General features: G+C 56.4%; 2 protein-coding genes across 2 annotated transcripts in view; one reads left to right on the forward strand and one right to left on the reverse strand.

Annotated features, from left to right (window-relative positions):
• Positions 1–21,470, reverse strand: part of LOC133360360 (troponin I, slow skeletal muscle-like) — a 277,194-nt gene extending 255,724 nt beyond the window's left edge. The window contains exon 1 of the mRNA XM_061579040.1: positions 21,466–21,470. The gene's annotated coding sequence lies outside the window, so the exon portion shown is untranslated. The remainder of the gene's footprint in view (positions 1–21,465) is intronic.
• Positions 1–26,027, forward strand: part of LOC133360363 (receptor-type tyrosine-protein phosphatase beta-like) — a 76,618-nt gene that overhangs the window by 44,671 nt on the left and 5,920 nt on the right. The window contains 21 exon segments of the mRNA XM_061579044.1: positions 696–968; positions 2,190–2,465; positions 3,656–3,955; positions 5,880–5,965; positions 7,014–7,197; positions 9,053–9,322; positions 10,221–10,490; positions 11,045–11,347; positions 12,178–12,474; positions 13,250–13,399; positions 13,746–13,983; positions 14,871–14,974; positions 15,630–15,735; positions 16,783–16,863; positions 17,906–17,987; positions 19,071–19,161; positions 21,576–21,652; positions 22,199–22,333; positions 23,072–23,194; positions 23,816–23,979; positions 25,729–25,864. Of these exon segments, the coding sequence (XP_061435028.1) occupies positions 696–968; positions 2,190–2,465; positions 3,656–3,955; positions 5,880–5,965; positions 7,014–7,197; positions 9,053–9,322; positions 10,221–10,490; positions 11,045–11,347; positions 12,178–12,474; positions 13,250–13,399; positions 13,746–13,983; positions 14,871–14,974; positions 15,630–15,735; positions 16,783–16,863; positions 17,906–17,987; positions 19,071–19,161; positions 21,576–21,652; positions 22,199–22,333; positions 23,072–23,194; positions 23,816–23,979; positions 25,729–25,864 (3,746 nt within the window).

Consider the following 26,027-nt stretch of genomic DNA (forward strand, 5'->3'; position numbering starts at 1 on the left):
CACCACCACCCCTCCACCACCACCTCCTCCACCACCACCACCACCACCACCCCATCCACCACCACCACCCCTTTACCACCACCACCACCCCCTCCACCACCACCACCACCCCATCCACCACCACCACCCACTCCTCCTCCACCACCACCACCACCTCCTCCTCCACCACCACCACCACCCCCTCCACCACCACCACCCCATCCACCACCACCACCCCTCCACCACCACCACCACCCCCTCCACCACCACCACCACCCCATCCACCACCACCACCCACTCTTCATCCACCACCACCACCACCTCCTCCTCCACCACCACCACCACCCCCTCCACCACCACCACCACCCCCTCCACCACCACCACCACCACCCCGTCCACCACCACCACCACCCCCTAGGGTACGGGTATCGGGTACCTGATTGCGACCTCTGGGATGAAGCCATGTTGCAGGCGTGGGTGGGTTGATTCTAGGAACTTGAATTGTGAGAAGAGACAAGACGTTTGGAAATGAGTGACAAACTGTTACTCACCAGTGACTCACGGCCTACCCGTACCCGGCCGCACCAGGGTCGCAAACGGGTACCCGTACCCGTACCATCGCCGTTATCATTGTAAACACCGGCAGATGCCGTCCTGCCTTTCTTTTGTTTAACCAAACCATCGCCCGCGGTGTCCACCACCACCACCACCACCAGTGCCGGCGGAGGTGCGGAACCTGGCGGTGCGCAACCAGAACGAGGGCGGCGCCGGCGCCGGCCTGGTGGCGTCGTGGGTGCGTCCCGCCGGGGACTACGACGACTTCTTGGTGGCGCTGCGTCACGAGGGCGAGGCGGTGCGCAGCGAAACGGTGGCCCGCGACGGCACCGGCTGCACCTTCCGGCGACTGACGCCGGGCCGCCGCTACGCGCTCACCGTGGTCACGCGCAGCGGCCCCTACGACGCTGCCGCCGTGGCCTACGGCAAGACGCGTGAGTCCCGGGGGGAGGGGAGGGGGGGACGTGCGTGCTCACAACGACGAGCGGAGCGCCGGGGCAGCTAAAACGCACGATGAGACCTCCTTTGCCAGTGGCAAAATATTCCTGCACCTTCCGCCTTTTGGCGTCATCTGGTCCAACACCAATGGAGACTGGGCTCTAAGAAAAGCTGTCTTGGGTGTGGACCAATCAACTTCAAGGACAGTGCATGTCATTATCATTATCAGAGTTATTTCTTTTTGTTTGCATTTTGACTGCTTGTGTTGTGGTGATTGCAAACATGATCCCTTGTATAAAGGTGTCAGTTTTTGTACCAGTTGAAAGGGTAAAACCCTATTACTACAGCTAAAACGCAGCGAGTCGTCGGTCATCTCGGTCGGTCGACCCCGTGGCACCTGCTGGGGGTCTGCCACGTGACCTCCTGCCAGCGGGCGTTCGACGCTTCACGTAGCCTCAACGTGCGCCTAGCCTGGCACAAGCGCCGTGGTGACGTCACCGCCACTGAGTGGCGAATGGCGGTTGTTGTCTCGAGTTCGATTCACCGCTCATGGCGGACACCGGTGACGATTATCTGAACCGCTCCTGGGCCTCGCCTAGGTCGACTCAGCCTCAAATGGAGTACCTGGTGCGGTGTGTGAACATCGCCGCTGGGGAGGCAAAGGCGGCCGGGCGTGCTGCTGGCCACCCACCCCCTCGTGTGCCACAGTGCCGGCCTTCATAGGTGCTCGCTCACAGCACTTGCCCCAACAGTCTGTTAAGGCTACACGGGTGATCTTTCACTTTGTCAATCATGCTGCTTTACTTGTTGTCGACGTTAAGGCGATGATGACGACGATGATGGCGATGATGTCGTCTGCTGAAGATGATGCTCATGCTTCTGCTGCTGCTGATGGTAATACTCCTAGCGATGCTAAAAGTTGCTGGTGATGCTGATGGTTATGCTACTAGCGATGCTAAAGGTGCTGGTGATGCTGATGGTAATGGTCCTAGCGATGCTAAAGGTGCTGTTGATGCTGATTGTACTGCTGCTGGCGCTGCTGCCATACGTAGCCCACCGTGCTTATCGGAGGTGCGGGGGAAGGACACCAAACTGGTGCTTCTGATGCCGCTGCTGCTGCCGGTTCTGCTCTTGGTGACTATCACGACGCTACCTCCGTCGACGCCGATATTTTTCCCTCCCACCCCCCCTTCCCCCCTATCCGGCACCGGCCGCAGAGCCGGCTGCGGTGTCCCGCCTGCGCGTCGAGGAGCGCTCAACGGACCGCCTGCTGCTGCGCTGGGACCCTCCGGCGGGCGACGCCGATCGGGTCGAGGTGTGGCTGGTGGCGTCGGTGTCGCCCGGCGGCGGCGGTGGCGCCGACCCGGCGAGCCTGCCCAGCTCGTCGGACGGCTACGTGGCGCGCGAGCTGGCGCCGGGGCGCGTCTACAACGCGAGTGTCACCACATGGAGCGGCCAGGAGCGGCGCACCGCGAGCATCGCGGCACAGACGGGTACGGCGACGACGGTGGCGGGCGGGGGGGTAGGGGTTGACGGACCTGGGTTCGATTCCCGACTCGGGTTCCCCAATGTGTGGAGCTATGTGTGTGTGCGCTGCGCTACGAACCCGGCGACCCAGGTTCGATTCCCGCTCACGGCCAACACCGGTGACGATGATCTGAACCGGTCCTCGGCCCTCCCCTAGGTCGACTCAGCCTCCAATGAGTACCTGCTGCGATGTGTAAACATCGCCACCGGGGAGACAGTCTGTTGAGGCTATACGGGGGATCTTTGTCTTTGCGAGTTTGTTTGTGTGTGGAGTTTACACGTTCTCCCCCTGGTCTGCTTGGGTTTCCTCTACCCTTGGCTAACCCCTTCCCTCCACCCCTCCCTACCCCCCACCCCCCATACAATGTAACCGGTATAAGCCAAAACATCAAAATGCTGAGAAATGTCCTGCAAAAATCACTCAGTTGGGACCACAGACAGTAGCAGCAGCAGCAGCGTCGCCCCCAACTGCGAAAAGCTGGCAGGACCCTCTTGAAAGAAGAGTCACGAGACTCAGTGAGGCTATCCTGGGGTAAAACAAAGTGTATCCTATAATTTCCCCCCACTTCCCCGCGTCCCCCCCCGTTTCTCCACCTCCCTCTGTCCCTCGCGTCTCCCACGTCTTCCACGTCTCCCACATCTCCACGTCGCCACGTCTCCCACGTCTCCACATCGCCCACCTCTCCACATCGCCCACCTCTTCACATCGCCCACATCTACACGTCTCCTACGTTTCCACGTCACCCGCATCGCTACATCTCCCACATCTTCACATCGCCCACCTCTCCACATCGACATCGCCGACATCTCCACGTCGCCCACCTCTCCACATCACCCACCTCTCCACATCGCCCACCTCTCCGCATCTCCCACGTCTCCACATCGCCCACCTCTCCACATCGCCCACCTCTCTGCGTCTCCCACATCTCCACATCGCCCACCTCTCCACATCGCCCACCTCTCCGCGTCTCCCACGTCTCCACATCTCCCACATCTCTACATCGCCCATCTCTCCGCGTCTCCCACGTCTCCACATCGCCCACCTCTCCACATCGCCCACCTCTCCGCGTCTCCCATGTCGCCCACCTCTCCACATCGCCCACATCGCCACGTCGCCCACATCTCTACATCGCCCACCACTCCGCGCCACGCTCAGCTCCGGGCTCCGTGCGGGCGCTGGCGGCCGTCGGGCTGGACTCGCGCTCGCTCTCCGTCACGTGGTCCCCGGCGCCGGGCGACGTCACCTCCTACTTGGTGTCGCTGTGGCCTCCGCTCGGGGGCAGCGGCGGCGGGGGTGGGGTCGGTGCCGCCGGGACCGAGCGCAACCTCACGCTGCCGCCCGGCGCCACCAACGCCACCGTGGGGCGGCTGGCGCCGGGCCACGAATACCGCGTCGCCGTCGCCGCCGTGAGCGGCGCGCTCAGCGGGGAACCCGAGGTCGTCACCGGCAGAACCGGTGAGCCGCCGGTGCCCGTGCACCGTCCTCCGCGGGGCCTCCTCTATGTCTGTGTGTGTGTACGTTGAACTTCTTTTTCACCGTACGTAGCCAACCGTGGCCAATCGGAGGTGCGGGGGAAGGACTATAAACTAAACACAGCAGCAGCAGAAGGAGGTGGAGGAGGATGAGGAGTAAGAGGGAGGGGAGGAGGTGGAGGAGGGAGAGAAGGAGAGAGGAGGAGGTTGAGGAGGAGTAGGAGGGGGAGTAGAAGATGGAAGAGGGAGAGGAGGGAGAGAAGGAGAGAGAAGGAGGTGGAGGAAGATCTTCTGGATCTATAGGCTCTACAGTATTACCTAGGGTTTCTATATCAGCCGAGGATATTCAAAGTCAACTATATCTCCTCTAGGACTTCATAAGATCTCCAGGATTTTCTAAGGCTTCTATGGCTGCCAGGACATCCAAAACATAAACTAAACTTAATTTTGATTTCGCCAGGTAAGGCCCACTGGGCTCTATAGCTCTTTTATCAGAAGTGACCTGGCCGCAAATGATAGCTCGGCGAAGTGGCTTATCTTCATGACGTGGAAATGTAAAGCAGCCAATTACTCTTCACGCACGACGTCAATGTTGATGACGGGCGTGTACCTGCCAATCACGATGATGTCCACGACGATGTGTATGACAAAAAAAAAACTGAACACGATTTAAATTTTACCAGGTAAGGCACATTGAACTACTAGCTTCTTTTTCAGACGCGACCTGGCCGCAAGAGATAGCCTCAATGGAGTGGCCTTTTCGTCGCGTGGAAATTCATAGCAGCCAAATACTCTAAATGTGTGACATCGATTCCAAATGTGGTGGGAAAAACCGGAAGACATGGAGGAAAATTCACGCGACCATGGGGAGAGAGACACACAGCAAACTCTAAATATACAGGCCTCATCCCTGGATCGTATGGATATCTAATCCTACAGGATTATCTGGGGATCAACTGGATCTCGAGGTCCTACAGGATTATCTGGGGATCGTCTGGATCTCTAGGTACTACAGGATTATCTTGTGATCATCTGGATCTATAAGTTCTACAGGATTATCTCGGGCTTCTGGGAAAGCCAAGTGTATTTAGGGTCAACTACGTCTCCTGCAGAACTTCTAAGATCTGTAAGATTCTCCAAGGTCTATATGGCAGCCAGGACATTCAGGATCTGCAGGATCTCTTTGATCTCCACTATACCCTAGAACCTGAAGGTTCCATAGATCTACAGAAATGTACATTATCGTTATTTGAAGATTTCGTGACTGCAGGAATCCATACTCTTTGTTTTTTTTCGGTAAGTCACGTAGGTAGAAAAACAAAAGAAATCACGACGTTTCGATCGCAACACAAGCGGTCGTCCTCAGGCAGAAAAAAATATAATCCAGCAGTGGAGCTGCTGAATGTTTATACCTACATGACTTTACCGAAAGAACCAAAGTGTATGTACGTTCTGTAGATCTCTAGAACCTATAGGATACCTAGCATCTCCAGGACTCCCATTGCACCGAGGGCATTTGTCGGAACTTCTCGGGACGTATCTCTCTCCGTCTCTCTTCCGCTTCTAGCTTCCCCCTTCCACCCCCTTAATGGCGGCCGCTGGGTCGACAGACTTCCAGCTTCAGCAGCAGAAGCTGCTGTGCACCACGCTTGGCAAACGTCATCACACGCCCGTCCGTTGCTGATGTTTCTCTGGGCGTTCCCTCTCCCCATGTCTCCCCGTGTCTCTGTGGCCCCCCGTGTCTCCCCGTGTCTCCCCGTGTCTCCCTGTGTCTCTGTGTGTCTCTGTGTGTCTCTGTGGTCCCCATGTCCCCGTGTCTCTGTGGTCCCCCATTGTCTCCCCGTGTCTCTGTGGTCCCCCGTGTCTCCCCGTGTCCCCCCGTGTCTCCCCGTGTCTCCGCGTCTCAGTGCCAGGCACAGTGAGCAACCTGGTGGTGGACAACCGCTACTCGACCGACCTTCTCATGGCTCGCTGGCGCCCGTCGCCCGGCAAGGTAAGCGCCCAGACCTTCCCCCTCCCCCCTCCTCGTCATCCTCCACCTCGTCTTGGTCCTCCTCACACCCACCAGGGCCTCCAGTTGTCTCACAATTGTGCTGTCACGTCGTCGTGTCAGTCAAAGTCGTCGTCATCGGCCACAGTGGGATGCGCCACAGAGGGCTCAGTCGATCGCTCACCGACTCGCTCGTCCACTCACCCACCCACCCGCTCTCTCACTCACTCATCCACTTTAGCACTCATACATTCACTCACTCAACCGCTCGCTCAGTCACTCATTCATCCACTCACTCATAAACCAACTCACCCACCCACTCGCTCACTCATCCACTTTAACACTCATTCATTCACTCACTCACTCACTCACCCACTCACTCGCTCATTCATGCATGCACTCACTCATAAACCGACTCACCCACCCACTCGCTCACTCATGCACTCACCCACTCATACATTCACTCACTCACTCACCCACTTGCTTGCTCATTCACTCACCCATCCACCCACTCATAAACTGACTCACCCACCAACTCACTCAGCCAGACACAATGTGCCACTCATGTTCTGGTGTGGATCTGGGAACCGGGACGCCGAGATCCTAGGCTGTTGCACTCACCACTCACGGTCACTTTGAGTGACTCTCATGTCACAAAGCGTTACTTTTTAATCGACCCCGGAGGGATGATGGGCTCAGTCAACTCCCAAATAGGCTCGCTGATGACGATGATGACGACGTCGATGACGACAACGTCGATGACGACGATGATGATGATGACGACAACAATGATGGCGACAATGACGACGATGATGATGACGACGATGACGACGATGATTATGATGACAACAACAATGATGGCGACAATGACGACGATGATGACGATGTCGATGACGACAATGATGATGATGACGACGATGATGATGATGACGACAATGATGACGACGATGATGACGACGACGACGACGACAACAATGATAATGATGACGACAATGATGACGACAATGATGACGACGATGACGACGATGTCGATGGCGACGACTGCGCGCAGGTGGACGCCTACCTGCTGCGCCTCACCGACGGCAACGGCTCGCTGGTGGTGAACGCGACGGCCGAACCGGGCGACGCCGAATTCTCCTTCGCGGGTCTCGTGCCGGGCTCGGCGTACCGCGTCGCCGTCACCGCCACCAGCGGCGGAGTGACCAGCGCCCCCGTCTCAGCCGAAGGCAGAACGGGTAGGCGGGCATCTCGCTCCTCATCCCCTATAGACTAGTGCCCATACTATCTCCTATAGACTAGCGCCCATACTATCCCCTATAGACTAGCGCCCATATTATCCCCTATTGACTAGCGCCCACACTATCCCCTATAGACTAGCACCCATACTATCCCCTATAGACTAGCGCCCATACTATCCCCTATAGACTAGCGCCCATATTATCCCCTATTGACTAGCGCCCACACTATCCCCTATAGACTAGCGCCCATACTATCCCCTATAGACTAGCGCCCATACTATCCCCTATAGACTAGCGCCCACACTATCCTCTATAGACTAGCACCCATACTATCCCCTATAGACTAGCGCCCATACTATCCCCTATAGACTAGCGCCCATACTATCCCCTATAGACTAGCGCCCATACTATCCCCTATAGACTAGCGCCCATACTATCCCCTATAGACTAGCGCCCATACTATCCCCTATAGACTAGCGCCCACACTGTCCCCTATAGACTAGCGCCCATACTATCCCCTATAGACTAGCGCCCATACTATCCCCTATAGACTAGCACCCATACTATCCCCTAGAGACTATCCCCCACAGTATCCCCTATAGACTCGTCGCCACAGTATCCCCTATAGACTCACCCCCACAGTATTCCCTATAAACTCATCCCTACACTATCTATGTATATAAAATCGCGAATCTGTCTGTCTGTGTGTGTGTGTGTGTCGCCGGACCATACGCACTTTCATTGGACGGTGGTTGCCCCTGGCAACGGGTAGCGACGCCTTCGCCGCTTTCATTGGACGGCGGTTGCCCCTGGCAACGGGTAGCGACGCCTTCGCCACGGGCTGCAGTTTCATTGGACGGCGGTTGCCCCTGGCAACGGGTAGCCACGCCTTCGCCGCTTTCATTGGACGGCGGTTTCCCCTGGCAACGGGTAGCGACGCCTTCGGCGCGGGGTGGACGCCATTTTTAATTCCCCTTAAAAATAGGCGCACGCATTAACACGCGACTCTGACGTAAATTCATCAAAGTTTCACGTCCTCTTCACTCCCCCCCCACCACAATGTGTGCAATTACTATTATAGGGTCGGTAGATTATAAAATTATAGCGATTAGACAGTATTATTGTAGCGCGGGGGGGGGGGGGGGGAACGGCACCCGTACCCAGCGTCAGCCGGGTGCCAAAATCAGGCGAGGCCGGAGGCTCTGCACGGTGCTAGGCCTCGACACCCACCACGCGACTCTGAGGTAAATTCATCAAAGTTTCACGTCCTTTACAGAGTCGTGAGGGAGGGAGAGCGGTGAGGGAGGGAGAGCGGTGAGGGAGGGAGAGCGGTGAGGGAGGGAGAGCGGTGAGGGAGGGAGAGCGGTGAGGGGGGGAGAGCGGTGAGGGGGGGAGAGCGGTGAGGGAGGGAGAGCGGTGAGGGAGGGAGAGCGGTGAGGGAGGGAGAGTGGTGAGGGAGGGAGAGCGGTGAGGGAGGGACTCAGCCTCAAAACGAGTAACTGGTGTGGCGTATTAACATCGCCACTGGGGAGACAAAGTCAGCTGGGCGTGGTGGATACAAGTCCCGGGCGAAGCCGGGTAGTACAGCTAGTCCCCTATAAACTCACCCCCACACTATCCCCTATAAACTCACCCCCACACTATCCCCTATAAACTCACCCCCACACTAAATGCCCTATAGACTAGCCTCCACACACCGTAACCCAGCCCTGACACTATCCCCCATAGACTATCCCCTGAACCCTCACCCTATCAACCAACCCCCCTCTTCCCCCAACCCCCCCCCCCCACGAACCATCATCCCCACGCCTACGCTGTGTGACCCCCCCAACCCCCCGCCCCCTAACCTCAGTGCCGGCGAGCGTGCCGTCCGTGTTCGCGGACAACGACGGCCGCCCGGCACAGCTGTCGGTGCGGTGGCGTCCGTGCGACGGCTCCGCCGAGCACTACATGGTGCAGCTGCTCAGCCCCAACGACACACTCATCACCAGCCAGCTGGTGCCGGCGGCGCGGGACCGGCACGCCTACGGCGACCTCACACCCGGGCGCCTCTACCGCGTGCGCGTCTTCACCGTGAGCGGCGGCCTCTTCAGCTCGCCCGCCACGGCGCAGGCGCGAACGCGTGAGTCCAGGCGGGGGGCGTGGGCCCACAGTGGGTGGATTGAGCCCGGTGTTCTCGGTTAACGGGTCTCTGTGTGAGTCTGTGGGTGTCTGTGTGAGTCTGTGGGTGTCTGGGTGAGTCTGTGGGTCTCTGTGTGAGTCTGTGGGTGTCTGTGTGAGTCTGTGGGTGTCTGTGTGAGTCTGTGGGTCTCTGTGTCAGTCTGTAGGTGTCTGTGTGAGTCTGTGGGTGTCTGGGTGAGTCTGTGGGTCTCTGTGCGAGTCTATGGGTCTCTGTGCAAGTCTACGGGTCTCTGTGTGAGTCTATGGGTCTCTGTGTGCAAGTCTACGGGTCTCTGTGCGAGTCTATGTGTCGCTGTCTGAGTCTACGGGTCTCTGTCTGAGTCTATGTGTCGCTGTCTGAGTCTATGGGTCTCTGTGTGAGTCTACGGGTCTCTGTGTGAGTCTACGGGTCTCTGTGTGAGTCTGTGGGTCTCTGTGTGAGTCTGTGGGTCTCTGTGTGAGTCTGTGGGTCTCTGTGTGAGTCTATGGGTCTCTGTGCGAGTCTACGGGTCTCTGTGTGAGTTTGTAGGTCTCTGTGTGAGTCTACGGGTCTCTGTGTGAGTCTGTGGGTCTCTGTGTGAGTCTGTGGGTCTCTGTGTGAGTCTCTGGGGCTCTGTGTGAGTTTGTGGGTCTCTGTGTGAGTTTGTGGGTCTCTGTGTGAGTCTGTGGGTCTCTGTGTGAGTCTCTGGGGCTCTGTGTGAGTTTGTGGGTCTCTGTGTGAGTCTATGGGTCTCTGTATGATTCTGTGGGTCTCTGTGTGAGTCTATGGGTCTCTGTATGATTCTGTGGGTCTCTGTGTGAGTCTATGGGTCAACCGCGCTAACCGGACGCTGACGTGTGACCCCCCCGCCCCCCGCCAGTGCCAGCGACGGTGACCGGACTACGCTCGACCGGCGCCAACAGCACGGACTCGCTGCGCTTCGCGTGGACGGCCGCGTCTGGAGACCACGACTTCTACGAGATCCGTCTGCACGGCGCCGACGACAAGGCGCTGCACCAGAGCAAGCTGGGCGCCCCCGCCGTGGAGGGCTGGGACTTTGGCGGGCTGGCGCCTGGGAGGCTCTACACGCTCAGCGTCACCACGTACAGCGCCGAGCTGATGAGCGAGACGAGCGTGCAGGCGCGCACACGTGGGTTTCATGCTCCCGACACACTTTTTTTGTTGTTTTCGTGTTGACAACATTTTTTTTATTATTGAACGGGTCATGCACTCACCTCCTCACCCCCCATGTCATCTCACCCCGCCCCCCCCCCCCCCCCCGTTGTCTCCCCCCCTCCCCCTGTGTCGTCTCTCTCCCCCTCCTCCATCGTCCCCTCCCCCTCACAATGTCATCTCACCCCCCCCCCCTGTTGTCTCCCCCCCTCCCCCTGTGTCGTCGTTTCTCCCCCCCTCCCCCATCGTCCCCCCCCCCAAGTCGTCTCTCCCCACCTCCCGTTGACTCCCCACCCCCCCTCCGTTGCTCCCTCCCTCATCGTCTCCCACCCCCCCTTCCCCATCGTCCCCCCCCTCACAATGTCGTCTCACCCCGCCCCCCCTCGTTGTCTCCCCCCTCCCCCCCCCGTTGCTCCCTCCCTCCGCCCGTGTCATCTCCCCCCCCCCATCATCTCTCCTCCATCGTCCCCCCTCCCATGTCGTCTCCCCCCCACCTACCCACCCACCCCCCGTGCCGTCTCCCCGCCCCAGTGCCCCGCGCCCCGCTGCGTCTCTCCTTCCCCAACGTGAGCACCATGGCGGCCGAGCTCCTCGTCGACTACCCGTGGGGCGCCGGCGTCGCCGACCTCTCCGTGGTCGTGCGGCCGAACCACCCCGGCCTGAGCGTGCAGCCGCGGTCGCCGGGCGGCGCCGCCGGCGGTGGAGCGCCGCTCGACGCCCGCCGCTGGCTGGCGGGGCTGGTGCCGGGCCGCGGCTACGCGGTGGCCGTGCGGGCGCTGAGCGGCGGGATGCTGCCCACGGTCAGCGAGGCCTGCCACGGATTCGTGCGAACCGGTGAGAGCGGCCATTGCCGACGAGCTCCCCGATGGAGACGAGGCCGGAGCTGCGGGTCGTGCGTCTCTGTGTGCACGCCGCTGCTGCTTTGGCGCCACGGTGGCTAGGAGATGTTAACTACCTCGCCTGGTACACGGGAGGTCGTGGGTTCTATCCCGACCCTGGCACCTGCTGCTGTATATTTGGAGTCTGCGTCTCTCATCATCACGGTGGCTAGGAGATGTTAACTACCTCGCCTGGTGTACAGGAGGTCGTGGGTTCGATCCCGACCCTGACGCCTGCTGCTGTATATTTGAAGTTTGCGTCTCTCATCATCATCACGGTGGTTAGGAGATGTTAACTGCCTCGCCTGGTATACAGGAGGTCGTGGATTCCATCCCGGCCCTGACGCCTGCTGCTGTATATTTGAAGTTTGCGTCTCTCATCATCATCACGGTGGCTAGGAGATATTAACTTCCTCGCCTGGTGTACGGGCGATCGTGGATTCCATCCCGACCCTGAAGCCTGCTGCTGTGTATTTGAAGTTTGCATCTCTCTCTCCCTCCACATTTGCATCAACGGTACACGTTTAGAGTATTTGGCCGCTACGAATTTCCACGTGATGAAAAGGCCGCGTCTGACCTGGTAAAATTTAAATCGTTTTTCAATTTTTTTAGTCATACAGCATCAGTGAGCCTGCTTACGAGTTGACCGAGCCCATCATCCCTCCGGGGTCGATAAAAAAAAACCGTAACGCTCTGTGACACGAGAGTCAATAAACAGTTGAGTGTTTGACCGCTGTAAATTTCCACGCGATGACGACAAGCCACTCCACGTGTCCGTCCGTCCAGTCCCGCTGGGTCCCGCCGGCTTCCACTGCCGCCCGGAGAACTCCACGGCGCTCTCGTGCTCGTGGTTGGCGCCGGCGGGCTCCGACGTGGACGCGTTCCTCGTCGCCTGCGACCCGTCCTCCGGCGGCCGCGGTCGACGCGTCTCGGCGCTGCTGCCCGCCGGGGCCGCCGCCGCCATTTTTTCCCACGTCCTCGCCAACCTGGAGCCGCACAACAACTACACCGTGACGCTGGTGGCCGTCTCTGGGGAGCGGCACAGCGCCGCCGCCGTCCAGACCATCGTCACCATGATCGATCGTGAGCGCCGCCGGCGTCGCCGCCGTTTCCCTTTGTCGTGCCCTGAAGCCGGAGGTCGCAAACGGGCTTTGATTTATCTTCTTGGTTCTTTCGGTAAAGTCACGTAGGATGGAAACAATAAAAATAATAAAATAAAACACAATAAAATAATTCTCACGACGTTTCGGCCACAACGCCGTGAGAAACGTCGTGAGAATTATTTTATTGTGTTTTATTTTTATTATTTTATTACTTCCCTTCTACGTGACTTTACCGAAAGAACCAAGAAGATGAATTCCTGCAGTCACGAAAGCTTTAAATCGAGACTTGAAAGGAGGCAATTAATTGATGAATTGATGCTGATTTTAATACAGGCATGCATTGTCACCGGATCTGAGTACGTGTGCAAAAGTTGGAATTGATTGGGCAGCAGGAAGTCGACTAACTTTTGATTACAAGATTTGACCACGACACAGCTTTCAAGTTCAAGCAAAACCGTTGCATAAAAGCGGTGATACACAGGGTACTTCCAAAAAATGTTAAACACTTTATATGGGACCATCCTTCGCCATCATTCTCAAGACACGCCTGGAATCTTCTGCAGGTGGTCTCCAGAGCCCAGAGGCAGGACATTTCTCGTGGTGTTGTTGAAAATTCTTCAAAAGTAACAACGATTACTGACACATCAGGAACCTGCTGAGCACCGCCCCTCCCCCCCCCCCCGGCTGTCCCCCGCTATCACGCCCCCCCTCCCTCCCACCGCTATCCCTCCCCCCCCCCCCCCACCGGTGTGCAGGGCCCCCCGAGCCGGCGCGCGAGGCGGCCCCCGCCGACAGGAGCAGCGTGGCGTTCCGCAAGGGGATCCGCTTCAACATCAGCTGCGACTGGTTCAGCGACGCCAACGGGGAGATCAAGTTCTTCAGCGTCATCGTCCACGAGTCCCAGGGTAAGGGCGACGGTGGGGGGGCGGGCGGGGGAGAGGGGTGGGGGGCAGGGGGGAGGGGGTGGGGGCCGGGTGATGATAATGATGATGACGACAAAGACAGAGCTGACGATGGCGACGATGACGACGATGATTAAATCGACAATGGCGATGACAATGATGGTGACGACAACGATTAAAATGCGATTTAGACGACGTTAGTCATTTAGAAAAAATGATGATGAATGATGACGATGATGAGGACCAAGACAGCTGATGATGACGACGATGACGACGATGGCAATGGCGGCGACGATGGCAATGGCGGCGTCGATGACCCTCCATCCTCTCCCCCCTCCTCCTCCTGCAGACACGTCGCCGGCCAAGCCGGATCCGCGGCACTCGCTGCCGCCGTACGAGGAGTACGCGCGCAACGCCTCCGTCAAGGTGTACGCGACGCCGCCCTTCGCCAACCGCTGCCTGCGCGACCGCCTCGGGGCCTTCTCCGCGCAGATCGGCGCCGGGCGTGCCGATGCCGCCTGGGGCTGCGCCGACGCCGCGGGGGGGCCCTGCCACGGGGGGCCGCTGCGGCCCAACACGCCCTACCGGTGAGGGCCGCCGCCGCCGTCGCCGTCATCCCCCCCCCCCCCCCCCGGTCTGCGTGGCCGTGTGGGGAGCGGTGGTGCGGTGGGTGTGGTCGTGGTCAGGCCGAGCGTCCGGTGGGTCGGGGTTGGGCCACCGCCGATGAGCGCGGTGGGAAAGAACTTCGACATGAATACATTGGACGAGCGTGCGGTGGTTGTATTTAGGCTGAGGTGGTTGTGGTTGTGGCTCGGCTGAGCGAGCGGTGGTTGTGGTTGTGGCTAGGCTGAGCGTGCGGTGGTTGTGGCTAGGCTGAGGTGGTTGTGGTTGTGGTTGTGGCTAGGCTGAGCGTGTGGTGGTTGTGGTTGTGGCTAGGCTGAGCGTGTGGTGGTTGTGGTTGTGGCTAGGCTGAGCGTGTGGTGGTTGTGGTTGTGGCTAGGCTGAGCCTGCGGTGGTTGTGGTTGTTGCTAGGCTGAGCAAGCGGTGGTTGTGGTTGTGGCTAAGCTGAGCGAGCGGTGGTTGTGGTTGTGGCAATGCTGAGCCTGCGGTGGTTGTGGTTGTGACTAGGCTGAGCAAGCGGTGGTTGCGGTTGTGGCTAGGCTGAGCCTGAGGTGGTTGTGGTTGTGGCTAGGCTGAGCGTGCGGTGGTTGTGGTTGTGGCTAGGCTGAGCGTGCGGTGGTTGCGGTTGTGGCTAGGCTGAGCCTGCGGTGGTTGTGGTTGTGGCTAGGCTGAGCGTGCGGTGGTTGTGGTTGTGGCTAGGCTGAGCGAGCGGTGGTTGTGGCTAGGCTGAGCGAGCGGTGGTTGTGGTTGTGACTAGGCTGAGCGTGTGGTGGTTGTGGTTGTGACTAGGCTGAGTGCACGGTGGTTGTGGTTGTGGCTAGGCTGAGTGCACGGTGGTTGTGGCTGTGGCTAGGCTGAGCGTGAGGGCCTACACGGCGCTGCAGGACGTCCCCCGAGGTCTCGACGAGCCGCTCTTCACCGACACATTCTTCTCCGCGCCCATCCTCACCGCGCCAGGTGCGTCCGTGTGCCCGTCTCCCTCCGTGCGTTCTCCACGCGTTCATCGCGCGTGACGTCGGTGGCACGGCTCGGCTCCCGCAGTGGGAAAAAAACACCCTCCCTTCCTCCCCTCCCTCCACCTCCCTCCCCCTCCCTCCCCCTCCATCCTCTCCCTCACTCCCTCCCCTCCCTCCCTTCCCCTCCCTCCCTTTCCTCCCTTTTTTATTTTTGTATTATTTTTTTTTTACGATCAGAGGTAACAAGAATATGCTGGGTGTAGTTGGCACTTTGCTTCCTTCATCTCACGCTCTGCTCTGCTTACCCCTTCCCTCTCTCTCTCTACCCCCTCTCTCTACCCCCTCTCTCTACCCCCTCTCTCCCTACTCCATGTCTATGTTCACCCTATGTTTTCTATGTACATATTTGTAATATTATTCCTCCACCCCTCCCTCCCTCCCTCCTCTGCCTCCCCTCCCTCCCGTTGCGCGCCGAGCTGGCTCGCCTTGGCCCCGGCACGGCTCGCTTGTGCAGTGTAAAAAAAAAAAAAACAGCCATCCAAGGCTTACAGACCTCCGATTAGCGCGGTTGGCTACGTACGGCGCGAAAGAAGTTCAACGCACAGGCGGGTTGACCCGTCATTATCGTCGTCTGTCTCTGCGCCGCGTGAACGCAGAGGAGTTCTGGGGCCCGGTGGAGGGAACCCTCGCCGGCATCGCCCTCTCGCTGCTGCTCGTCTCCACGGCCGCCCTCCTCTACTGGAAGCGCAAGGCCCTCGTGCCGTACGTGGCCAGCGGCGCGCTCGCCTGCGCCGGAACGCCGGCGTTTGCCGCACCACACTCGTCGCGCTCGTCACCCAAACAGGCGAAAGGCTCTGGCCTGTGACGGACCCCCACGGGCTGCGAGTGGGAATCGAACTCGGCTCGCTGGGCTCGCGGCGCCATGCGCCGGCCGCTTGCGCCGCCGCTCCACGTTAGCAAATGTCAAAGGTCCCCTGTGTAGCCTTGATAGACTGGTGGGGCAAGTGCTGTGAGCAAGTAGTAGCAGCTATGAAGGCTGGCACGGTGGCACACGAGGGGTTGGGTTGTCAGCACCACGGCCAGCCACCTTTGTCTCCCCAGTGGCGATGTTTACCACACACCGCACCGGGTACTAATTTGAGGCTGAGCTGACCTAGGGGAGACCCAGGATCGGTGAGCGGGAATTGGATCTCGGGTCGTGGGGTTCATTGCGCAGTGTGCTAACCGCTACACTACCGCTCACCACACACATAAAAAGACAAAGACCCCCTGTATAGCCTTTACAGACTGTTGGGGCAAGTGCTTTTAGCAAGTACCACCTATTATTGCCAGCACTCTCACACTCACACTCTCACACACTCTCAAGCACAACAATAACAAGAACCGCCATTCCCCACTAAGTGGCAGTGAAATCACCGTGGCGCTTGTGCCAGGCTAAGTGCATTTTAAGGCCACGTGAAGTGTCTGACTGAGATGACTGGCCGATGCACCACCTGTGCCCCCTACTGTGTCAACTGATGGGGCAGTTTTGGAGAGAGTGTAGAGTTTTCCATACTTGGGCAGTTTGCTCATGACCGGCTCCGGTTTGACAACAGGGGTTCTCACTCCGAACCATTCGAGCGGCTACCACGTGGACGCTACCTGGTCTGTCGCTCCACACGAAGCTTCGGGCCTTCTCGGCCACAGTAATGCCCTCCCTTCTCTACGCTTGCGAAACGTGGGACACCCCCCACCCCCCGTAATGGAACATCTTCTCAAACAAACGCACACAAACACTAACACACACTCGCGGCAACTCTGCCGTTGCAGGCAAAAGCGGGACAAGCCGATGCAGCTGAAGTCGCCGGAGAAAACGGCGGGCTCCAAGACCCAACGCAAGACCGAGAGGAGGTGAAACCCCCCGCGCTCGCACCAGCCGGGGAAACTCGAGACGGTGCTCGGTATTTGCCCAGCGGGGTCGCCATGGTGGCGGTGTAAAGCGGGCAGCGGCGCGCTGGGCTCGCGATCAAGAGGTCGCCGGGTCAGAGGTCGCCAGTTAAACAGGTCACCGGTTCAGAGATCACCGGTTCAGAGATCACCGGTTCAGAGGTCACCGGTTCAACTGTCACCGGTTCAAAGGTCACCGGTTCAGAGGTCTCCAGTTAAAGAGGTCGCTGGTTCAGAGGTCACCGGTTCAGAGGTCGCTGGTTAAAGAGGTCTCCAGTTAAAGAGGTCGCTGGGTAAGAGATCACTGGTTCAGAGGTCGCCGGTTAAAGAGGTCTCCAGTTAAAGAGGTCGCTAGGTCCGAGGTCACCGGTTCAGAAGTCGCTGGTTAAAGAGGTTGCCAGTTAAAGAGGTCGCTGATACAGAGGTCTCCAGTTAAAGAGGTCGCTGGCTCAGAGGTCACCGGTTCAGAGGTCGCTGGCTCAGAGGTCGCTGGCTCAGAGGTCGCCGGTTCAGAGGTCGCCGGTTAAAGAGGTCGCTGGTTCAAACAGAAAATCCAAAAAAAGACAGCAAAATATTGCAGAAAAAACATCGTATTCTCTGGTTCTTTGGGTAAAGTCACGTAGATAGAAGAAGAAAAATAATAACAATAACATTTTATTGTTGTGACTTTACCGAAAGAACCATACAATATGAATTCCTGCCATCACGAAAGCTTTAGGTAAAAGTTAGATAAGATACTTTAATTTTGCATAGCCGTCGGTCGTGCTGACAGCATCCCGTATCAACGCTGTGCGCGTCAATTATATACAGGGACCAAAACAATCCCATACACGGCCACCAAATCCCATACACGGCACGGTTGGCTACGTACGGTGCGAAATAAGCATTCAGTACATAACTGCCATCAAAATTCAACTTCCCTTCCCCCTGCACACCACCGCCCCCTGCTCCCTCTCACCACCGATGCGGCCACTGATTCCACATTCTCTCTCCTGGCTCTTCACAGTCCCATCTACCTGTCCGACTTTGAGAATCACCTGCGCAAGCTGCAGGCCGACTCCAATTACCTCCTGTCGCAGGAGTTCGAGGTAAGGCGGAGGAGGGGACGCACACACACACAAGCACACATACACACACGCACACACACACGTACCCCACACACACGCCACACACACACACCACACACACACCACACACACGTACCCCACACACATACCTCACGCGCACACACACCCCACACACACCACACACACACCACACACACACACACCACACACACCTCACACACAGCCCACACATACACACGCACACACACACACGTACCCCACACACACGCTACACACACACCCCACACACCCCAAATACAGCCAACACACACCACACACAGTCTGTGTCTCTCATCATCATCACGGTGGCTAGGAGATGTTAACTACCTCGCCTGGTACACAGGAGGTCGTGGGTTCGACCCCTACCCTGACGCGTGGATTTTTCTCCGGCCCCTCCGGTTTCCCTCCACGTTAAGAAACACGTGTTTTGAGTTTTTGGCTGCTATACATTTCCACGTGACGATGATAAGGGGCCGTCCATAAATGACGTCACGCACCTAGGGCAGGGGGGGGGGTCAGAAATTTGTGACGATGTGTGACGAGGGGGGGGGGTTGCGAAATGTGACGTCACATCAAAATGCGCAACTTTAAATAAATAAAGACAACACGTTCTACTTAATAAAATAGACTTTTTCTCCTATAACATCAGAGTGCAGCGCCACATTAAATACGCACTACAATGACAATAGTTTAACGCGATTCGAAGCATGTTTTATTTTTGAGGAGGGGAACAGAGCTTTGTGACGTCATATTTGAGGGGGGGTCTGACTTTTTGTGACGCCGTGTGACGAACGGGGAGGGGGGGGGTCAAAAATCGTCCAAAATCACGTGACGTCATTTATGATTGGTTGAACTATCATTTGTGATAGCCAGGTCGCTGGTAAAATAGAAAAAAATTTGTTTTAAATATTTTTAGACCTTGCACGACACCACGCGCCAATGTATTTTAAACAAAAACAATCTTCCTAGCTCATTGCATTTCTCCAGGATAGAAAGAAAAAAAAAACACGACCAGCTTCTGACTCTCGATTGTGACCCCTGCCTCTCGTTGCCTCTCGTCGCAAGGATCTCAAGGACGTGGGGCGGCACCAGCCCCAAGATGCGGCGCTCCTCCCCGAGAACCGCGGCAAGAACCGCTACAACAACGTGTTGCCCTGTGAGTGGTCGCGTCGTCCTCCGACGGCTCTAAGTCGCGATCAGTCCGCCGCTGGGGTCAAGGTCAACGCACACAAACCGGCGGCTTTGAGTAGCGTAACGAGCGTGGGGCAGAGGTCGCAACTGGGTACCCGATACCCGTACCCTACCCGATACCCGGCTACCCGTACCCGGCCGGGTACGGGTACGGGTAGCCGTTTGCGACCCTGGTGCGGCCGGGTACGGGTAAGTAATCAAAACCCGTTTGCGACCTCTGGCGTGGGGGGCCTGGCAGGGGGGTGGGGGGCGGTGCTTTGGCCCCCCCTGGTGGCCGAAGCTACGACTTGGAGGGCCCCCCCCCCCTCCTGTCGTGACAACCGACCATGAGATTTGTTTCCGACAACGGCGTGAGAGAAACAACAGCGACAACGCTTACTTAGCACGCGGTTTCAGTTGACTTTTTGGGGTGAAAATGCAATTCCGTTGAACGTTTCCGCGTTCACATTTTGTTGTTATTCAATTAGAGCCGGTAACGTTTGGCGACTGTGTAAAGAGACACATCAAATGTTGTGGGGGGCGGTGGTGGGGGAGGCCACCTGACCGATTACCAGGCACCGTCTCTCATGGATCCACGATGTTGCCAGGCCGCCTAGAGCAGTGGTTCTCGACCGGGAGGTACGAAGCGGACCCCTAAGGGGATACGTGGTAATGTCCCAGGGGGTAACGTGGTCGTGATTTAAAAACGTGGGAAATTGTATCATACGTGAGAGTTTGTTACGTACATGCTACACTATCACTACACTATAGACTACACTATACACTACACTATATACTACACTATAGACTACACTATATACTACACTATAGACTACACTATATACTACACTATACACTTAACTATACACTACACTATACACTACACTATATACCAGAGGTGTGGACTCGAGTCATGTGACTTGGACTCGAGTCAGACTCGAGTCATGAATTTGATGACTTCAGACTCGACTTGGACTTGCATAACAATGACTTTGTCCCACCTCTGCTATATACTACACTATAGACTACACTATACACTACACTACATACTACACTATATACTACACTATATACTACACTATACACTACGCTGTATACTACACTATATACTACACTATAGACTACACTATAGACTACACTATACACTATGCTATTGATTATTATACTTTGCACTCCTACACTATACAATACACTATTCTACATTACACTATACAATGCACTACTATACACTACACTATACACTACTATACACTACACTATACACTGCACCACTATACACTACACTATACACTACACTACACCAGTGGTTGCCAACCGGGGGTAAACGGACCCCTGGGGGTCACGTGGCAATGTCCCAGGGGGTACACGTCAGGTGATGTATAACCACGTGAACTTATCTCGTACGCGAGACTCATTGGTGAATATAATCGCGCAATGAGCCTGCCCGACATAAAATAACTACGATAAAATAAAGTAAATCCGTACGGTCAACCGAGAAGGACTTAAACGACCTTTCTGAACTCGTTGATCGTCAACAATGTTGGCTTTCCAAGAGTAAAGTCACGTATAAAAATAAATAAATAAATTTAATACTCATCTTCTTGTTTCTTTCGGTAAAGTCACGTAAAAGGGAAGTAATAAAATATTATTTTATTACTTCCCTTTTACGTGACTTTACCGAAAGAAACAAGAAGATGAATCCCTGCAGTCACGAAAGCTTTAAATCGAAATTTAATACTAGCATACGATGTTTCGATTGCAACACAAGCAATCATCATCAGGTATAAATTAAATAGAAACACAAATCTAGTATGCTTAGAAATGTAATGTAATACAACAGAGAGTCGGATAACATTACGGTCATCACCCTACCTGGTTGATTACGTTCTTCCTGAGAATGCTAAATTTGAGAGAGAGATAAAACACAGAACCAGAGACATATAGACAGACATATAAGCAGAGACAGATATCACAGAGATACATAGAGAGAGAACAAACATAGGCACACAGAGAAACCACGCCTCCGTGTCGAGGCCTTAAATAGAGAGAGGGGGCGGAGAGAGAGGGAGGGGTGAGAGAAATTAGCATGTCAATGAGTGGCACGGTGAGTGGTACGGTGCGATAGCTTGAAAAAATTAGGAGACAGGGAAAGAAAGCTCCAAATTAAGTTTTTTCCAAGAGTAAGTGGCGAGCGCAGGCCAGTGACATGCGGTGAGGTCAATGGCTGTTGTCAAAGCCAGATTCACACACTGAGGGGGGCGTGTCCTCACTGAGGGGGGCGGGTTAGAGACGTCCCCCATCTCTCTCGCTTCCACTACCACCGCCGTGACCTGTGACCTCGGTGACCTCGTTGACCTCTGTGACCTCTGTGACCTCTGTGCCCGTTGTATTCACTCCCAGACGACGCGACGAGGGTGAAGCTGTCCTGCTTCGACGACGACCCCAGCTCCGACTACATCAACGCCAACTACATCCCAGTAAGGAGCCGCCCCCCCTCCGCCCCAACCGGTCCTGGGGCCTTGAGCGGTGGAATCGCACTCGAGTCGCCGGGCTTGTAGCGTGAAGAATTAGCCACTACCCACACAACAACAACAACAACAACAACTGCCATTTGGCACTAAGCGGCGATGGCATCACCACGGGGTGTGTGCCAGGCTGGGAGCGGTGGTGCAGCGGTTAGCGTCACGCTGCCCTATGAACCCGGCGACCAGAGTTCGATTGCCGCTCACGACTAACACCGGTGATGATTATCTGAACCGGTCCAGGGCCTCCCCCTAGGTCGACTCAGCCTCAAAGGAGTACCCTGGTGCGGTTAGTAAAAGCATCGCCACTGGGAGACAAAGGCGGCCGGGCGCGGTGCTGGCCACCCACCCCCTCGTGTGCCACCATGCCAGCCTTCATAGGTGCTCGCTAACAGTACTTGCCTCTACAGTCCTTTAATGGCTATACGGGGGTGGGGGATCTTTGTGTCGTCGTCGTCATTAACCACACCGCTGCCATCGCGGAATCGTCCCTCCCACTAGGGCTGCAGCTTCCGGCGCGAGTTCGTGGCGACGCAGGGCCCCCTTCCCGGAACGAAGGACGACTTCTGGAGGATGGTGTGGGAGCAGAACGTGCACAATGTCGTCATGGTGACGCAGTGCGTGGAGCGAGGGCGGGTACGCGCGCGCACGCATGAGCATGCACACGCGCACGAGCGTGCACACGTACGTACGCACACGCACGAGCGTGCACACACACTTACGAGCATGCATGCATATGCAAAGCCCTCACCAGGCCTCAATCCATTCAACGTGGAACGTTGGGCCAACTGGGAAAATTAGGTCACAAAGTGCCAGTGTCTAAACTTCGGGTAACCTCAGGGGTTCACCAGACCTCACCTTCATGCCACCAAGCCTCACCGAACCTCTCAGTCCAAGCCTTACCTAGGCCTCTTTAAGTAATTTCTACATCGCCTCCCCTCACCAAGTCTCACCAAGCCTCACCAAAAGGGCGCTCACTACAGCTTCACCATACCATCCCAAACCAAGCCTCACCAGGACTCACTAGGACTCACAAGCATCCCCAGGCCCCAAGACTAGGTTCACTTGCTCACTTATACTATCATTAATTCGCAATCGACCACTCATTCATTAATTCATTCTCACTATTAAATCGCTCTCATTAAATGAAGCCTCATCAGGCCTCATCATACTATACAATGGAGCATCACTAAGCCTATCTAGGCCTCATCAGTTCTCGCCAGGCCTCGCTAGGCCTCACCGCTCGGTAAAACACGGAACGTTGCGCCAACATTCGCTCCAACGGTTCCGAAGCACGCGCCGATGTTGGCCCAACCTTGGCGCCTTTTTGCCGGGGCCTAGCCTCACTCTCTCCTCTCGCCTCGGCGGTTGCAGGTGAAGTGCGACCACTACTGGCCGTTCGACCAGGACCCCCTGTACTACGGCGACCTCATCGTGCAGATGTTCTCCGAGTCTGTGCTGCCTGAGTGGACGCTCCGCGAATTCAAGATCTACACGGTATGAGATGCGCTCTCGTGCGTGTTTGTGTTTCTCCCTTGTGATGGGACTTTGTAGGATGAACGTTGAGATTTATAAGGGCACGGGGTCTAGAATTGGTCTGTTGACAGGTATGATGCACGTATCAGAGCACCGTACGTAGCCAACCACGCTAAGTATGTATGTTGAACTTCTTTCGCACCGTACGTAGCCAACCACACTAAGTATGTATGTTGAACTGCTTTCGCACCGTACGTAGCCAACCACACTAAGTATGTATGTTGAACTGCTTTCGCACCGTACGTAGCCAACCACACTAAGTATGTATGTTGAACTGCTTTCGCACCGTACGTAGCCAACCACGTTAATCGGAGGCGCGGGGAAAGAACAAGAAACTAAACACAAAAATCAGTTCTAAAGAAATTAGTTTGTTAATGTAGATGATTTAAAACTTCACAGCTCCCAATGGCTTCCTCATATCGGAAGGGAAGAGCGTTCCAGACGGCCGAATCTGAAAGCGCGAGGCGATGCGGTGATCCGTCTTTTGTTCGATGGCCTAGCCGAAAAATGGCTGAACGTGAGCGAACGCGTGCGCGAATGAGCTGACGACGAATGGGCGATCGGACGCACGGACGCGCGCAGGAGGACCCGTCGGAGAGCCCGCGCGTGGTGCGGCAGTTCCACTACACGGTGTGGCCGGACCACGGAGTCCCTGAGACGGCCCACTCCCTCGTGGGCTTTGTGCGCACCGTGCGCGACTACACCAACCGCAGCCCCGGCGGGGGACCCACCGCGGTGCACTGCAGGTGTGTGGTGTGGTGTGTGTGGTGTGTGTGGTGTGTGTGTGTGGTGTGTGTGGTGTGTGTGTTGTGTGTGTGGTGTGGTGTGTGGTGTGCGTGGTGTGTGTGGTGTATGTGTGTGGTGTGTGTGTGTGGTGTGTGTGGTGTGTGTGGTGTGTGTGTGGTGTGGTGTGTGGTGTGCGTGTGTGGTGTGTGTGGTGTGTGTGGTGTGTGTGGTGTGTGTGTGTGGTGTGTGTGGTGTGTGTGTGGTGTGGTGTGTGGTGTGCGTGGTGTGTGTGGTGTATGTGTGTGGTGTGTGTGTGTGGTGTGTGTGTGTTGTGCGTGGTGTGTGTGGTGTGTGTGGTGTGCGTGTGTGGTTGGTGTGGTGTGTGTGGTGTGTGTGTTGTGGTGTGTGTGGTGTGTGTGGTGTGTGTGGTGTGTGTGTGGTGTGTGTGTGGTGTGCGTGGTGTGTGTGGTGTGCGTGGTGTATGTGTGTGGTGTGTGTGGTGTGTGTGTTGTGGTGTGTGTGGTGTGTGTGGTGTGTGTGGTGTGTGTGGTGTGTGGTGTGTGGTGTGCGTGGTGTATGTGTGTGGTGTGTGTGGTGTGTGTGGTGTGTGTGTTGTGGTGTGTGGTGTGTGTGTGTTGTGGTGTGCATGGTGTGCGTGGTGTGCGTGGTGTATGTGTGTGGTGTGTGTGGTGTGTGTGGGGTGGTGTGTGTGGTGTGTGTGGTGTGTGTGGTGTGCGTGGTGTGCGTGTTGTGTATGTGTGTGTGGTGTGTGTGGTGTGCGTGGTGTGTGTGGTGTATGTGTGTGGTGTGTGTGGTGTATGTGTGGTGTGCGTGGTGTGTGTGGTGTATGTGTGTGGTGTGTGTGGTGTGTGTGGTGTATGTGTGTGGTGTGTGTGGTGTGTGTGTGGTGTGTGTGGTGTGTGTGGTGTGGTGTGGTGTGGTGTGTGTGGTGTGTGTGGTGTGCGTGGGGTGTGTGTGGTGTGTGTGGTGTGCGTGGTGTGTGTGTGTGGTGTGTGTGGTGTGCGTGGTGTGTAGTGTGTGTGGGGTGTGTGGTGTGTGTGGTGTGCGTGGTGTGTGTGGTGTGTGTGTGTGTGGTGTGTGTGTGTGTGGTGTGTGGTGTGTGTGGTGTGTGTGTGGTGTCTGTGATGTGTTGTGCATATTGTGTGTGCGTGGTGTGTGCGTGGTGTGTGTGGTGTATGTGTATGTACCGGACCACCCCACCACCGCCGATATCTGACCTTCACCACTCCACACTGGCACCGTCACTAACCGTATCCCCACCACCCGTCACTGGCACCACTGCTAACCCTAACACAAACACATGGGCGAGGTTCCTGGGCATCCACCCCCTCGTGCGTTCCGTTCCAGCCTTCATAGGTGCTGCTACTCCCTACTAGCTCCTGCCCCAACAGTTTGTTAAGGATGATAATTGGTTTTTTACCCTTCTATCTGGCAACAAAACTGACACCTTTTTTACAAGGAGTCATGTTTGCATAGACCACAATACCTGCAGTCATAATGCGAACAAAAAACACAACTCTGATAATGTATACACTGTCCTTGAAGTTGATTGGTCCACACCCGAGACAGCTTTCCTCAGAGCCTAGTCTCACATGGTGTTGGACCAGATGACGTCAGTTTTGTTGCCAGATAGAAGGGTAAAAAAACAATTATCATATTTTTTACTGGCAAATGAGGTTCCAATGGTGTAAAGTCTGTTAAGGCTACATACGTGCGGTGGGGATCTTTGCCGTTGTTCTACCGGGCAGTGCCGGGGTGGGCCGCACGGGAACTCTCATCGCGCTGGACCGGCTGCTGCAGCAGATGGACAGCGCCGGGGCGGTGGACGTCTATGGGACGGTGCGCGACATCAGGCAGCACCGAGTGCTCATGGTGCAGACAGAGGTGGGTGCGTGCGTGCGTGTGTACGGCCACGAGCTAAATATGAAAACTCGTTTCTCCAGCACCGCTTTTTTGTGTTTAGTTTGTTGTCCTTTTCCCCGCACCTCAGAGGTCGCAAACGGGTTTTGATTCCATCACTAAGCCTAACTAGGCCTCATCAGTTCTC

The sequence above is a fragment of the Lethenteron reissneri genome, chromosome 68 (genome assembly GCF_015708825.2).
Source record: "Lethenteron reissneri isolate LAM-NWPU_2019-01 chromosome 68, ASM1570882v1, whole genome shotgun sequence".
Classification (NCBI taxonomy): Eukaryota; Metazoa; Chordata; class Hyperoartia; order Petromyzontiformes; family Petromyzontidae; genus Lethenteron; species Lethenteron reissneri.